Source organism: Macrotis lagotis, chromosome 4 (genome assembly GCF_037893015.1).
Source record: "Macrotis lagotis isolate mMagLag1 chromosome 4, bilby.v1.9.chrom.fasta, whole genome shotgun sequence".
NCBI classification, from domain to species: Eukaryota; Metazoa; Chordata; class Mammalia; order Peramelemorphia; family Peramelidae; genus Macrotis; species Macrotis lagotis.
Genome location: NC_133661.1, coordinates 173,486,588 through 173,500,075, shown reverse-complemented (window position 1 = coordinate 173,500,075; position 13,488 = coordinate 173,486,588). Strand labels below are relative to the sequence as shown.

Below are 13,488 nucleotides of genomic sequence, written 5' to 3'. Positions count from 1 at the left end.
ATCTAAGGGGAAGAGACAACAAATAACTTTATTTTTATCAAGATTTAAATATACATATATGGGGGGGGGGAGAGGGGGGGAGAGAGAGAGAGAGGGAGAGAGAGAGAGAGAGAGAGAGAGAGAGAGAGAGAGAGAGGATAAATTGGAGATAATCTCTGAATGGCACCAACATTAGGAGTTTAAGAGAAATCCCAAAGCTTGTGCACTTCCCTTCAAAGGAGTTAAAGAATTCCTGTTCCTATGTCAATGAGTACATAAACAAGTTTTAATAATCTATAATAAAAACAAAATTATAATGGCTTCTGTGTACACTTCTCTAAAAGTCCATCCCATGTACTATCTCACTCCAATTTCATTTTCTACTTTTATATACCTACTTTATCTAATACAGTCTTTCACCATCAGTTTTTTCATTAAGTCTCTGAAGGAGAGCTTATCTTTAATTTGGATAACACCATGTCATGGGTCTCATGTTCCCAAAGCCCCAACTATGAATGTGTTAAGAGTAAACCCCATAGCCTTGTCTGATCTGATTACTAGATATTTCTTGATTTTGCCACTTTGTCTATTTTTTTTTCAAAGAGTATAGTAACATCTATGATAGTGGTAGTATAGGTTTTATTTCCAAAATAACTAGATCTGGTCTTCAGGACTTCCCAAGTCTTGCATCTCAGTTATTTTTAAGATTCTGATGCTTTTAATGAACATAATTATTTAAAATATTATGTTATTTGAGTAACTGCTTCAATTAGCTGAGAAATGCATTGGCAGAAAACTTATGGGAGTTTTTCATTTGATGTTTCACACCACAGACAACAGTATCTCCAGAGCCAAATGCCAATCTGTGAACTAGGTAAAGGATCTCTCCCTTATAAGTTTGAAACTGAAACCAGAGAGGTAATGGAATATACTTTACTCTGATTAGATTTGCAGACTAGCAGCTAGCTGATGTTTAAAATCATGTCTCAGAGCTTGATTTAAGTTCTTTTCTATTCCTAATAAGGTCAAGGTCTTTTAGTTAGCCAAAAAGACAAGAAATTTTTATTTGCTCTTCATTTAATTGGAATTTTTATAGACAACACAAACAATTGCTCAGAGGCTACCTACTGCTGGGACTAGATGCTGAATGCTATTGTCCTCTTGTTTCCAAACTTCTCCATAAAACCATTTAAACAAATGGTAAGATCTTCTGGCCAAAGGTGGCGATCAATTCTATTTATCCCTATATTGTTGAAGGAACAGTGGGAGAGCTAACCCAGATGAACTGATCTCACCATGAGTTAACTGTTCAATGTCTGCTGCTACAATTAAATGTACCCCCCCCCCATTTTATAGAGGAGCTACGGGGCACAATACTGGGTCCTTGAGTGAAGTACAGTTCTCTTGGCATCCTATTAGACTGTCCTAGTGAAGAGACTGAAAGCATTCTTGGGGCTCACATTGTTCTCAAGATAAAATGAGACACAGGGTAGTATTTATTGTGTCAGTTTTCAATGCACCGACCTTATTGATGCTGTAAATTAATATTTACTATAATGAATATTCAGTCACAGTATAATGATTTGCATATTTTGATAAAACAGTGACCAAGAACTAGATAAAGAGCAAATGAAGAAGCAGTTCATAAAATACAAGGAAGAGGAAAACACTTAAAACTGTTCTTTTTTCTCTCCCAAAGGACAAGGTCTTTTATTTAAAGTTTTGAAAAGAAAGAATTATGATCCTCACAGGGATGGTATCATTACTACTACCAAGAAGAATAGCAACATTTCAAACATCCTGAACTCCAGCTTATTTACAGAATTCTGTAATAACTTTAGAAGTGAAGTTCAGCTTCACTGAGTACTTTTACAAAGTTCAACCTTTTAATATAAAAAATTCACTGCCATACAAAAACACTAAAATGTGATATTAGAATATATGAAAAAACCTGTGACTACAATTCTCTCTACAGTGAAAACTTATAAACTAATCAGAACTGATGCTGTCAAGAAGCAATGAACTCTTGTTTCCTGTTTGCACTTTTCACAGACTAGGATTTTGTAAGAAAAAGAAAAGAATCTTTCTTAGGAGCTATATTGTAGACATTTTACTGCTGACAGATCAGCACAAATAAACCCAGTAAAAAAGAAAGAGATTTAAATTTTGGATAGTCAGTCATAAGGATTGTCACAATTTCCATTAAGAAGAACAAATCCTTTTATTCATTCTTCTACAACATTCTTCTTTAGCCAGAACTGCTCGTGCTTTTATAGCCTGGATCATCAACAGCATTATTCTCTTTTTTGGCTGAAAAAAACATGTCCATCTTGTCTGACATGAATTTTCAAGACCTGGTGATTAAGGGACATTTCCCTTTCCTCTAATCTTAAAGACAACAATCTCTTCTATTTTTAAGGAATCTTCAATTTTATTGGTTAAAAAGAGGAGGTGAAATGCAGATTCTGTATTACTACTAAGCATCATGCCACCGGCACTTTCAATTCGAGTTACTTTTATTAGTCATTTTCAGTTTATTTGAGCTGAGAAGACATTTTCCCTAAAATTTCAGCCTCGATAGTGCAAAAAGAACATTGGAGGGACAGAAATGAAGGTATTAAAACTGTTCTAAAGGGGCGACTGGGTGGCGTAGTGGCTAGAGTTCAGACCCTGGAGTCAGGAAGGCCTGAGTTCAAATCCAGTCCTCAGCTCCTTAATATTACCTAGCTATATATCCATGGGCAAGTCACTTAACCCCAATGCCTTGCAAAAAACTGCTCTAAGGAGGGCTTTAAGTTAGTAGCCAAAAAAATACTAGAGGAGAACAGTCATAAGATAACAGACCTAGAATTGGTATGAATCTGTCCCTCATTGTATAAGTAAGAAATTGAACCTTAGAGAAGTTAAATGATTTGCTCAAAGTCATACAGAGTTAGAGGCAGAAATCAGGTTTCTGTCAAATTCAGTCATAAAGAATTAAGGGCTTACTCTGTGTCAGACACTGAGTCAAGTACTGCAGATATAAAGTAAAGCATAAAAAAATAGCCTCTGCTCTTAAGGAATGTACACTCTAATGGGGGGGAAAGTATAGATAAAGGCAATCTGAAAAGGGAAAGTGTTAACAGTTGGAGGAATGAGAATAGATCTCCCATATAAAGCAGAATTTGATCTGAATTTTAAAGCAAAGAGCAGAGGTGAAAAGCCAAGGCATCATAGGCATAAGGGATAGCAAACCCGAAAGCATGGGGTCAGGTGAGACACTGTCAAATGTGAGCCTAGGCATACAGACATTTAAATGCTTTACAGAAGTTTTTATATTTGAGAATGTAGGTAACTGGGAGTCATTGGAAATTGCTGAGTAGGAAGGTAATAGAGTATTTTAACAGCTGAATGGAAGATGAATTTGAGTAGGAAGAGATGAGGCAGAGAGACTTGAGGGGTTACAGACAATTGTTGTAGAGTAGGTGAAAAGTGATAAGGGTCTGAACTAGAGCTGTGGTTGTATTAATGGAGAGAAAAGGATATAAAAGGAGAGATACTGTGAAGGTCTAAGTGATGAAATTTGGTAGTGGTTTGGATACATGGAATGCGAATGAATAATCAGAGATGACACTAAGGTTGCAATATAGTGACTGGGAAGATGGTAGTATCCTTGAGAGCTATAAGGGAATTCAATGGGAAAAATAAAGACTTCTGTTTTGGTCACATTGAATTTGAAATGGTTTTGGAACATCAAATTGGGGATGTCTAAGAGGTCACTGTAGATGCATAACTACAGTTCTGCAGAGAGACTGAGGATAGATAGAGATCTGGGAATCATCTATATGAGATGATAACTGAACTACAGAAGCTGATAAGTTTACTGAGTAAGACAATAATAGAGTAAAAAAAAGAGGATTTTCAGAACACATTCTTAGGCTTGTGGCCAGAATCACAATTAATGACTATATAGAGATAATTGGACCATAGAAGTTGATGAGATTAATGCATAAGACTATAATAGAGTGAAAGGAAGAAGACCCAAGACAGAGCCTTGGACTTGTGACCAGAGTCACAATTAGTGGGCATAATAGCATGGATAAAGAATCAGCAAAGGAAACTGAGAGGAAGAAGTTGGAAAGATAAGAGGAGAATCAGGAGAAAAGAGTCTTAAAAGCCTACAGAGGAAAGAGAATCCAAGAGGAAAAGATGTCAAATGGCATGGAAAGGTCAAGAAGAATGGAAATTAAGAAAAGACCATTAAATATAACTATTAAGAGATCAATGATAAATTTGGCAAGGACAGTTTTGGTAGAATGATAAGATCAGAAGTCATATTGCAAAGGGTTTTAGAAAGAAATGAGAAGGGTACCAAGTTTAAATGACTTTCTCAATTAGTTTAGCCATGAGAGGAAAGAGAAAGAGGATAATAGTTAAGAGGAATGACCAAATCAAGTGAGAATTTTTTCAAACAGAGCTTGGATGGTTCCATGCTTGGTATACTAAATTGCACTGCTTCCATTAATAATAAAAATATTTATAACACACATTAAGATTTACAAAGCACTTTGCAAATATCTCATTTTATTACCTAGGAGATCACTACTAATATTATTACTGTTCTACAAATGAGGAAGCTGAGGCAAACAGAGGTTAAATGATTTGCCCAAGGTCACATAACTAATAAGTGTCTGAAGCTGGATCTGAAATCACTGTCCTGATTCTACATCTAATGCTTTATCTACTAAGACACCTAACAGCCTTGTTTATAATATGCCACATTAGTTCAATCATTACATATCACAAAATTAGAAAAATATTGTTATTGAAAATAGACTTTAGTGGCATTAAAAATAAACACTATAAATTACTAACTTACCTGTTGCATATCTCTCAAGTCTTTCTTACTCATAAATGCAATCAATATTTTCACATCTTGAAATTCGGATTTATTTCCTAAAGGAGGAGACTAAAAGAGAAAATGTATTACAAAAATATATCTGAAGTAAAGAAGTAATTAAAAACTATTGATTTGAAATCATTAAGCAAAAATGCTTTACAATTTTTAATGTCACCCTATTGAGTAGCATATTATTTTATAATATCAAAATGTTATACGATTCTTTGAAATCAAAACTTCAAAAATGCAACTTCAAATCCTCTTATGACAAAAATTATTTACATCATATACAATACTTATTCCAAATATTGTTAAAATTTCAGATTCAATGATCTCAGAGAAATGAGCATTAAAATTCAATAGAAATTATAATCTATATTATTCTGGGACATTAGAATCTTGCACTCATCAACATTCTTTGTGGCACAAATACTGTATTTTGCAATCATCAAAATGCTTATGTATCAAAATAACATAGGTTATAATCTCTTCTTTGATTACAGAGGGGAATGAAATAAGTTTCACAAAATCCTTTTAACAAAGTAAGAATTTAGGAAATTAGATTGCATGTATGTTAGAAACAAAAGTATTGAAGCTCAAAGTGTTTTTCCAATTCAATTAACAATACAGTCTATGCATTTTAATAACAATATAAACACCAAATCATTAAGGTAAAAATAAAATCAAATAAAATATAATTTGTTTGATTCCATGAGCATTAAAATAGTTACAGAAAGTTTAGTCAAGGAATTTGCTTAAAATGCTCATAATGTATACTTTGAAAACCCCAGAGAATCAGCAACTATTGGTGAGGATAAAAAATTTCAGCAAAATAGCTAGAAACAAACTAAATATAGACACAATCAACATTTCCATAAAATTGTAACAAAATAATAAATCCCATTCAAAATAATTGCAAAGCATGTCTGGGAATACAGAAGCAATATTTATAAAAATAAAAGATGTTCAAAACAATAGAAATAAAAGGTGATTCAAATAAATGAGAAAATATTCATTGTTTATATTTAAGCTGAGCCAATATATTAAAAATAATGCTATTTTAAATTAATTCACAGATTAAAGACTTGCCATGAAAATTACTAAGGAGATAGATTTTTTCAAACTAGACAAACTAAATTCTTGGAGGAGGAAGAAAGAATCACAGGGCAAATATTGTAGGAAAAAATATAGACGAAGGGAGCATAATATTACTAAAGATCAAATTACAAAGCAGCAGTCATTACAATTACGTGATATTGATTAAAACATATTTCAATAGGGCAAGGCTAGATAAGCTAGGAACAACCCCCTCCCCCCCAATTGAAAACAGAGTCCAGTATTTAATAAACCTGAGAACATAAATCACTGCTTTTTTGGAGAGAAGAAACTGCTGGTAAAATGGAAAGGGATTTGACAAAAACTAAGTTTTGTCCATAATAGCTCAAAGTGTAAATTATAAAAAGCAGAACTCTGAGTAACTGAAAAATTAAATATTACTTCACAAAAAAGACAATGAAATAAATCTCTCTTCTCACAGTAGAAAGGTGGAGGACTACTAGGCTGAGTGTTAATATTCCTTGTCAAATGGAATTACTTTTTCAGGTAGCAATTTTTTTTTACTTGAGGGTTTTCTCAATTAATTGTCTGTATTCAGTTAATTGCTCTATTATGAGAAAAGCTTTACTCTGATAAGAAGGGAGTCTTTTAAAAATTGAGAATGATGTAAAATTAAAAGATGTCAATAAAATGTATTTTAAAAAATGAAATGTTCCCTTCAAATTAGGGGGAAAACCCCATCTTATTATGTAATTTTACTATCTCATACTTTATTTTTCTTCCTTAAGGATATGATTTCTTTTTTTTTTTTAAGGTTTTTTGCAAGGCAAATGGGGTTAAGTGGCTTGCCCAAGGTCACACAGCTAGGTAATTATTAAGTGTCTGAGACTGGATTTGAACCCAGGTACTCCTGACTCCAGGACCGGTGTTTCATCCACTGAGCCACCTAGCTGCCCAAGGATATGATTTCTCTGTCATCACATTCAACTGAGATTAATGTATAACATGGAACCAATGTAAAGACTAACAGAATGCTTTCTGTGGAGGTTGGGGGGAGGGAATCAAGAATGGGGGGGGGGGGAGATTGTAAAACTCAAAATAAATAAAATCTTTCTAAAAAACTAAAATGTTGAGTTACAAAATATTCTAAGGCATGAACAATCAGGCTTATGCTATCTTTTATTTTTAATCTCATTTATTTCCTAATATATCTGTCTTCTCTTCCCAACTAGAAGGCCATCACTTAAAACAAAGAAAAAAAAGCAGTTTAGCAAAATTAACCAACATATCAACTAAATCTGACAGTATGACACACCCAGAGCCCTCCAATTCCAAAAAGAAGGAGCAAGGTAGGCTTTCATATCTCTTCTTTTGGGGCCAAAGTAATATATTACATTGCATTAAATTAAAGTTCTGCAAAGTCTTTCTTGGTTTGTTCATCCCTAGCTTCCCCCTTTAAGAATATCTTCCATCTATTGTATAAATTTTTTGAGGGCAGAAAATATTTTTTTGCCTTTACTTGCATCCCCAGCATTTAGCACAATGCAAGTACACAGTAGGTGCTTAATGTATGATAACTGATAAACTGATTTTTGCTTTTCTACTTTATGTGATTGTGGTCATTTGTACCTATTTTTTTGATTGTGCTTTTTGCTGATTTTTAAAAACCTATTCATACTTACATGTAAACTGCCATTGGCAACCAGCAATGCTTTAGCGCCTTTTTGTGCAACCCTAGCTTTTTCAAGAAAATCACAGGTGCCCCATGACACTACAAATACTTTGTTCTTTATTCCAGTGGAAGGAATGTCTGATGAATTGCAGAGAGGAGTGGTCAGGTTCTCCAAACTAAGTGAAGTCTGCAAATGAAGGAAATATCTTAATTTACAAGGTAATTAATTAACTCCCTTCTCAATTTTGCCGCCCCCCCCAAGATGCTACTTCATAAGAAAGCAGGATTAGTTTGACACATCAATCTTGTAAATCAAATACATCAATTGATGTAAATTCATTCTTATGTATAATTATGAGAAAACTCCCACACTTATCATTCTACAGGCTATGGTTCATAACAACCAAGAGAATGAAATAAGCAAAATCACTATTCATCATTACTTCACCACCATGCATTGCTTAGTGGCCCTGTATATGATAAAACTAATCAAAATTGATTCTCACTATCTCCATTTTCCTATCAATTACTTACTGCATTTTCAATTGTAGTGGGAAGAGTTGTCCAATAGGGATTATATAGCATGCAGTAATCCTTGGATTGTAATGGAGTTCCATTTCCAGATGCATGTATGATTCCTTCCTGAGCAGCTGTCTAAGAACAAAAATTTTGACAGATACAATTTTGTTTATTAATAACTTAAAGATTTATTGGTTACAAAATTAGCCATCATATTACATAACCACATTTTCTTGGGAAAAATCTTTGAAATTTGAAGGGACTTGCTTCTTGCTTAAGAATATTTTAAGACTGCAACCACGATCAATCAATTAACATTTATTAAGTGCCTGCTGTGTGCCAGACTCTGTATTAAGTGAAGGGGTACAAAAGTAGGCCCAAAATAGTCCTTGAATTCAAAGTTTTCTAATGGGCTAGACAATACCCAAACAAACACATACAAAACAAGGTATGTACAGGATAAAAAGAATATAATTCAAAGAGGGAAGCACTGGAATTAAGGGGGTTGGGGAAGGCTTCCTGAAAAGATGAGAATTTAGTTGGGACTTAAGGGAAGTCAGGAAGGTCAGTAGTCAGAGTAGAGGAGAGAGAACATTTCATTCAATGGGTAGGGGCAGACAGCCAAAGAAAATTTTTGGAGTCCAGAGATGGATGATCAGATGGATCCATGCACAAACTATGTACTGTTGCTTTTTAGGTTACAATCACAATTTTTTGTGCAAGTGTATTTCAGGGCCTTGGTAAAATTCTGGGGAAGATGATTACAATGATATGATAGATTCATTACTCTATTATTTTACTTCCAAATCATTTAAAATGTTGCTTGTCATTTTGTAGGTATGAAATAAAATACAATGGGAATACCTAACCTTCCACACCCAGATACCAACTACAGATACTCTGCATACCAAATGGAGTAGTATTCATTAGGAACACAGACAAAAGTTACTTGATAATTGGTCAATACTCTTAATCTTCCTATCACACAGATACCCACTTTGCTGATTTAAATATTGCAAAAAATATAAAAGAAGTTGAAGAGCTGGTCTTGACTCTCAAGAAAATGTATGCCTTATAATCATGAAATTTAAGAGCTGGGAGAGACCATCAAGTTCAACTTGAACCTGACAAAGAAGACAATAAGAGGCCATTAAACCCTTGCCTGAAGACTTCCAGTGAGATGAAACTGGCAACCTGGAGGAGCAGCTCACTCCCACTTTAACAGAGTTCTAATTATTAATAAGTTTTTCTTTACATGAAGGCAAAATCAGACTATGCAACTTTTATCCATTGCTCCTAGTTCTGGTCCTCAGGGGTCAAGCAGATCAAATCAAATCCCACTATCACAAGGCAGCCCTTCAAATATATGAATATATGTATGTATGTATGTATGTATGTGTATACACACACACACACACACACACATATATGTAGATATCTTCCCTGAGTCTTTTAATCTGTAGGCTAAATATTCAATTCCTTCAATAATCTTTATATGATATAATCAAGAAGTCCTTCTTTATTTTAGAGATAACTTTAGAGATAACTCTAGATAACTTCCTCTTCAGATTATCAAATACTCTCTTTAAAATGTGGCATCTAGAACTTGTTAGGATAATTTTGAATACCATACCTCTCTAATATGAACTAAAACGGCATTGTTTGTTTACCATTTCACACGTTGACACATACTGAGTTTATCTGAAAAAAAAAAAGATGCCATTCAATCCTACCCCTGCCATTTTGCTTTGTTTTCTGTTTTTTCCCCTCCAACAAAAGTATAAGATATTATATTTATCCTTATTAAATTTTATTTGGCCTCAAAGTCTAATATCAAAATATTTTTCTTTCTTTTCATCAAATATGTTACTTTTCCTTCCCAGTTTAGGGCTGTTTGCAAATTTTAGAAGCATGACATTTATGCCTTTAATTCAAACAAGTACTTGAAAGTTAAATAGCACTGAAGCAAGAAGAAATCCCTGGGACATTGCACTAGAGATCTCCCTCCCCAGTAACATTATATTTTAATGATTATTCTTTGGCTGCAGTAATTCAACTGATCCTGAATTCAATGAATTATAATATTGTCCAGTTTATTTCTCACCATCTTTTCCACAAAAAAAAAGACATGGTTTTATTAGATGTTTTGCTAATGTGCAGGTAAACTGCAGCTACACTTGCTTATCCATTGCCCTATAAAGAAGGGAAAATCTGGTGTAGCTTGTCCTTTCTCTTAACCCTCTGAAATAGACTCTACCCAAATACAATACATATTAGATTATGCTTGGCTTTTTTTTCTATCACAAATTCAAAAGTGAAGTGTTTACTTCACTCAAAGCAGAAAGATTACTGAGAATGAAATCAGGAGACTTAGGTTCAAATTCTGCCTCAGACAATAGCTGTTTGTTACATGTATTATCTCTCACACAGGACTGTTGTGAAGAAATTATTTTGCAAGTTTTAATGGACCATATAAACATTGACTATTACTCAGCATGGTGGACAGAGAACTGGACTTGTATTCAGAAAATCTTGGTTTGATTTTCATCTCATCCACAAGCTATAAGACTCTGGGTGAGTTACTTAAGTTTCCCTTATCTTCAGTTACCTTATCTGAAAAGTGGAGATTACAGTAGAATTTATCTCTCTGTTGTTGTAAGGATCAAAGGAGAAAATATATGTAAAGAGCTTTGCAAACCTTAAAAATTTGTATAAAAGTTAGTCATTATTACTAAAATTAGAATTATTCTTTGAAACCTCTGATCTGATTAATACAAGACAGATTTCCTTGAAGTGACAGGGACAAGTGGTATAGAATGGTGCATTCTGTGGGCTGTGAGACACAGGCACTGCATCAAATGGTCTTGCTTACTATTTTTTCTCAAGTAACAAGAGAAGGTAGTTACATAATATCATGATGCATCAATAAAACAAACTCCAAAATGATAAAGTAGGAAATGACTTAGTGCCACATGAATGGTAAATGTCATAAGAACTTGGCTTACTTTCACAGAAGCACTCTGAGGGCTTTAGGCATCTATAAGAATTCACTGTGATTCTAACTCCTCCCTTCTCTTACCTCCAACAATCATGTCAGAAAGAAGAGGAAACATGAACCAATACAATGGATATTATTTGATGTTGTGCTTGTCACAGAATGAATCTGAAAATTTGAAATCCTTCATCACAACTGTCAGAATTTTTTTCCCCTAAATTCATCAACTTTTCCCTCCTAATGAGGTAGACTTTTATTCCCTACAATAATCTTACTTCTTTTGTATTTTTTTAAACCATTAGGCATTCTCTGATTTCTGAGTATCTTAAAATAAGTATATCTTCTTAATATATAGAATGCTTTTTTGCTGTACCCCTACTTTTGCCCTTTATTTTTCTATTATCTGCTTTCTGAATAATGAATTCCCTTCTAGAGCCATATTCCAGTCATGAATACCCATCCCACCAATTCTCTATGGACTGTTTTCTTAATCTTATTACCCATACTCTATGTATTTATGTATTTCTGTAGTCATCATCTTAGGTCATGGCTTAAGCTTAGGCTTTTAGCCTAAGTCCAAAATTATCTTAGACTAGCTTCTTGCTTGAATTTATCTTTTACAAATTACTGGGAACCTTTACTGGTCTTTTTCTTCCTTTATAGTATCTAATCTCTATGATGAAAAGTTTGGTATAGATAGACTTAAGCAGTTTTCTCTATCCTCCCCCCACTTCTTAAAGCCCTTTTGATTAAATTCATAAAGATTATATGCAAATACATTTTTACCAGCTCATTTTAGGTATACTTTCTCTCTCTCTCTCTCTCTCTCTCTCTCTCTCTCTCTCTCTCTATCTGGTGACAAATTCATTAATCTTATATTTCAAGCCAAAGTCCAGAAATTCTTATTCTTAAATACTGTCTTGTAAACAAATAATTTTATCTTCTGAAGTTTCACTCCCTGGGGATCAAGATATCAGTGTATGATAACTACTACAAAAAAATCAGAGAAAAGAGATGTAAGCTAATTTGAACAAGAATATTTAGGGAAATCTTCATGAAAGAGGTACACCTTAAACAAAGATAGTTCAAGGGAATTACAAATGAATGCTTCTGAAACAAAGACATTATTTTTAATGAAAGTATTAAGGTTATAAATACACAAATAGGTAGGAATTGCATGTATATTAAGAGTACAGAAACTATCATATTAAGTCAAAACCATGGTACATCTAACTCAGGATTATGACTAAACATCCAAATACTCAGTATTATATGACTAAGGGACATGTGGCACAAGGGCAAACAGGGGCAGAGTTGTCTTACAAGGCATTCAATTTGACAAACTTTTATTAAATGTCTTCTATATTCAAAGTTGAGTGTTAGGAACTGAGGTACAAAGACAGATGGAGGACTGTTCTCAAGATTACAGTTTAGTGAAGGGAAAAACATATACAAATAACTATGACAGAAGGGAGAATATTATAATTATCAAGTGGACACAAGGAAAGCAGGGTGTCTATCAGAGAAGGATTCGTGAAAGATATGGCACTTGAGTTTTACCACAAACAGTAAGATTTCATTAGATAAATAGTGGGAAGGAGATGGATGTCCATTTTTGATTTGAGGGATGAAAGTGAGCAAAGGTAAGGTGATGCAAAGAGGCAACTCAAGAATTAAAGATGAATAATGGGGGTGGCTAGGTAGCACAGTGGATACCAACACTGGCCCTGGAGTCAGGAGTACCTGAATTTAAATCTGACCTCAGACACTTAATAATTACCTAGCTGTGTGGCCTTGGGCAAGCCACTTAATCCCATTGCCTTGCAAAAACCTAAAAAAAGATGAAGAGTAATCAAGTTAAGCTGGAACTAAGTGTATGCCAGGGGCAGTAGTAAGAGAAAGTTTTGGGGCTAGGATGTAGAGGATATTAAATAGACAGGGTCAGGAGTTTTCATTACTTTGTGTAGAACTCAGGAAGTCACTGAATATTTAGCAGAGAAATGGCACAATGACATGCTCAGTGTAAATAGGATTTAGAGCTGAAAGGCACCATAGAGATCTTCTTCAAGTTCTTCATTTTACAAATAAGAAAACTGAGGTCCAGAGGGATTATGGGACTTGTTGAAGGTCACAGAAATATTAATGGGGCACTTACTGGGAACTAAGTGATACACTGAATAGAACACCAGCCCTGAAGTCAGGAGTACCTGGGTTCAAATCCAACTTCAGACACTTAATAATTACCTAGCTGTGTGACCTTGGGCAAGCCACTTAACCCCATTGCCTTGCAAAAACCTAAAAAAAAATAATAAAAAAGAGATTGTGTTGCTTTATGTCTCCCAATCTCTTAAATAAAAAAAAAAATTAAGTGGCATGCAGTGTCATTCA

At 34.1% G+C, this 13,488-nt stretch overlaps 1 protein-coding gene across 3 annotated transcripts in view; it reads right to left on the bottom strand.

Moving 5' to 3' along the window:
* The window catches only part of SPPL2A (signal peptide peptidase like 2A), a 61,655-nt gene that overhangs the window by 36,883 nt on the left and 11,284 nt on the right, over positions 1 to 13,488 (bottom strand). For 2 of the 3 annotated variants that reach the window (XM_074234683.1, XM_074234684.1), the window contains exons 2-4: positions 8,121 to 8,240; positions 7,597 to 7,773; positions 4,838 to 4,927 (exon numbers count right to left, since the gene is read on the bottom strand). In XM_074234683.1, the coding sequence (XP_074090784.1) occupies positions 4,838 to 4,927; positions 7,597 to 7,773; positions 8,121 to 8,240 (387 nt within the window). Of the gene's footprint in view, positions 1 to 4,837; positions 4,928 to 7,596; positions 7,774 to 8,120; positions 8,241 to 9,738; positions 9,807 to 13,488 lie in introns of those variants that run through there. The other variant, XM_074234685.1, reaches the window with a different exon arrangement.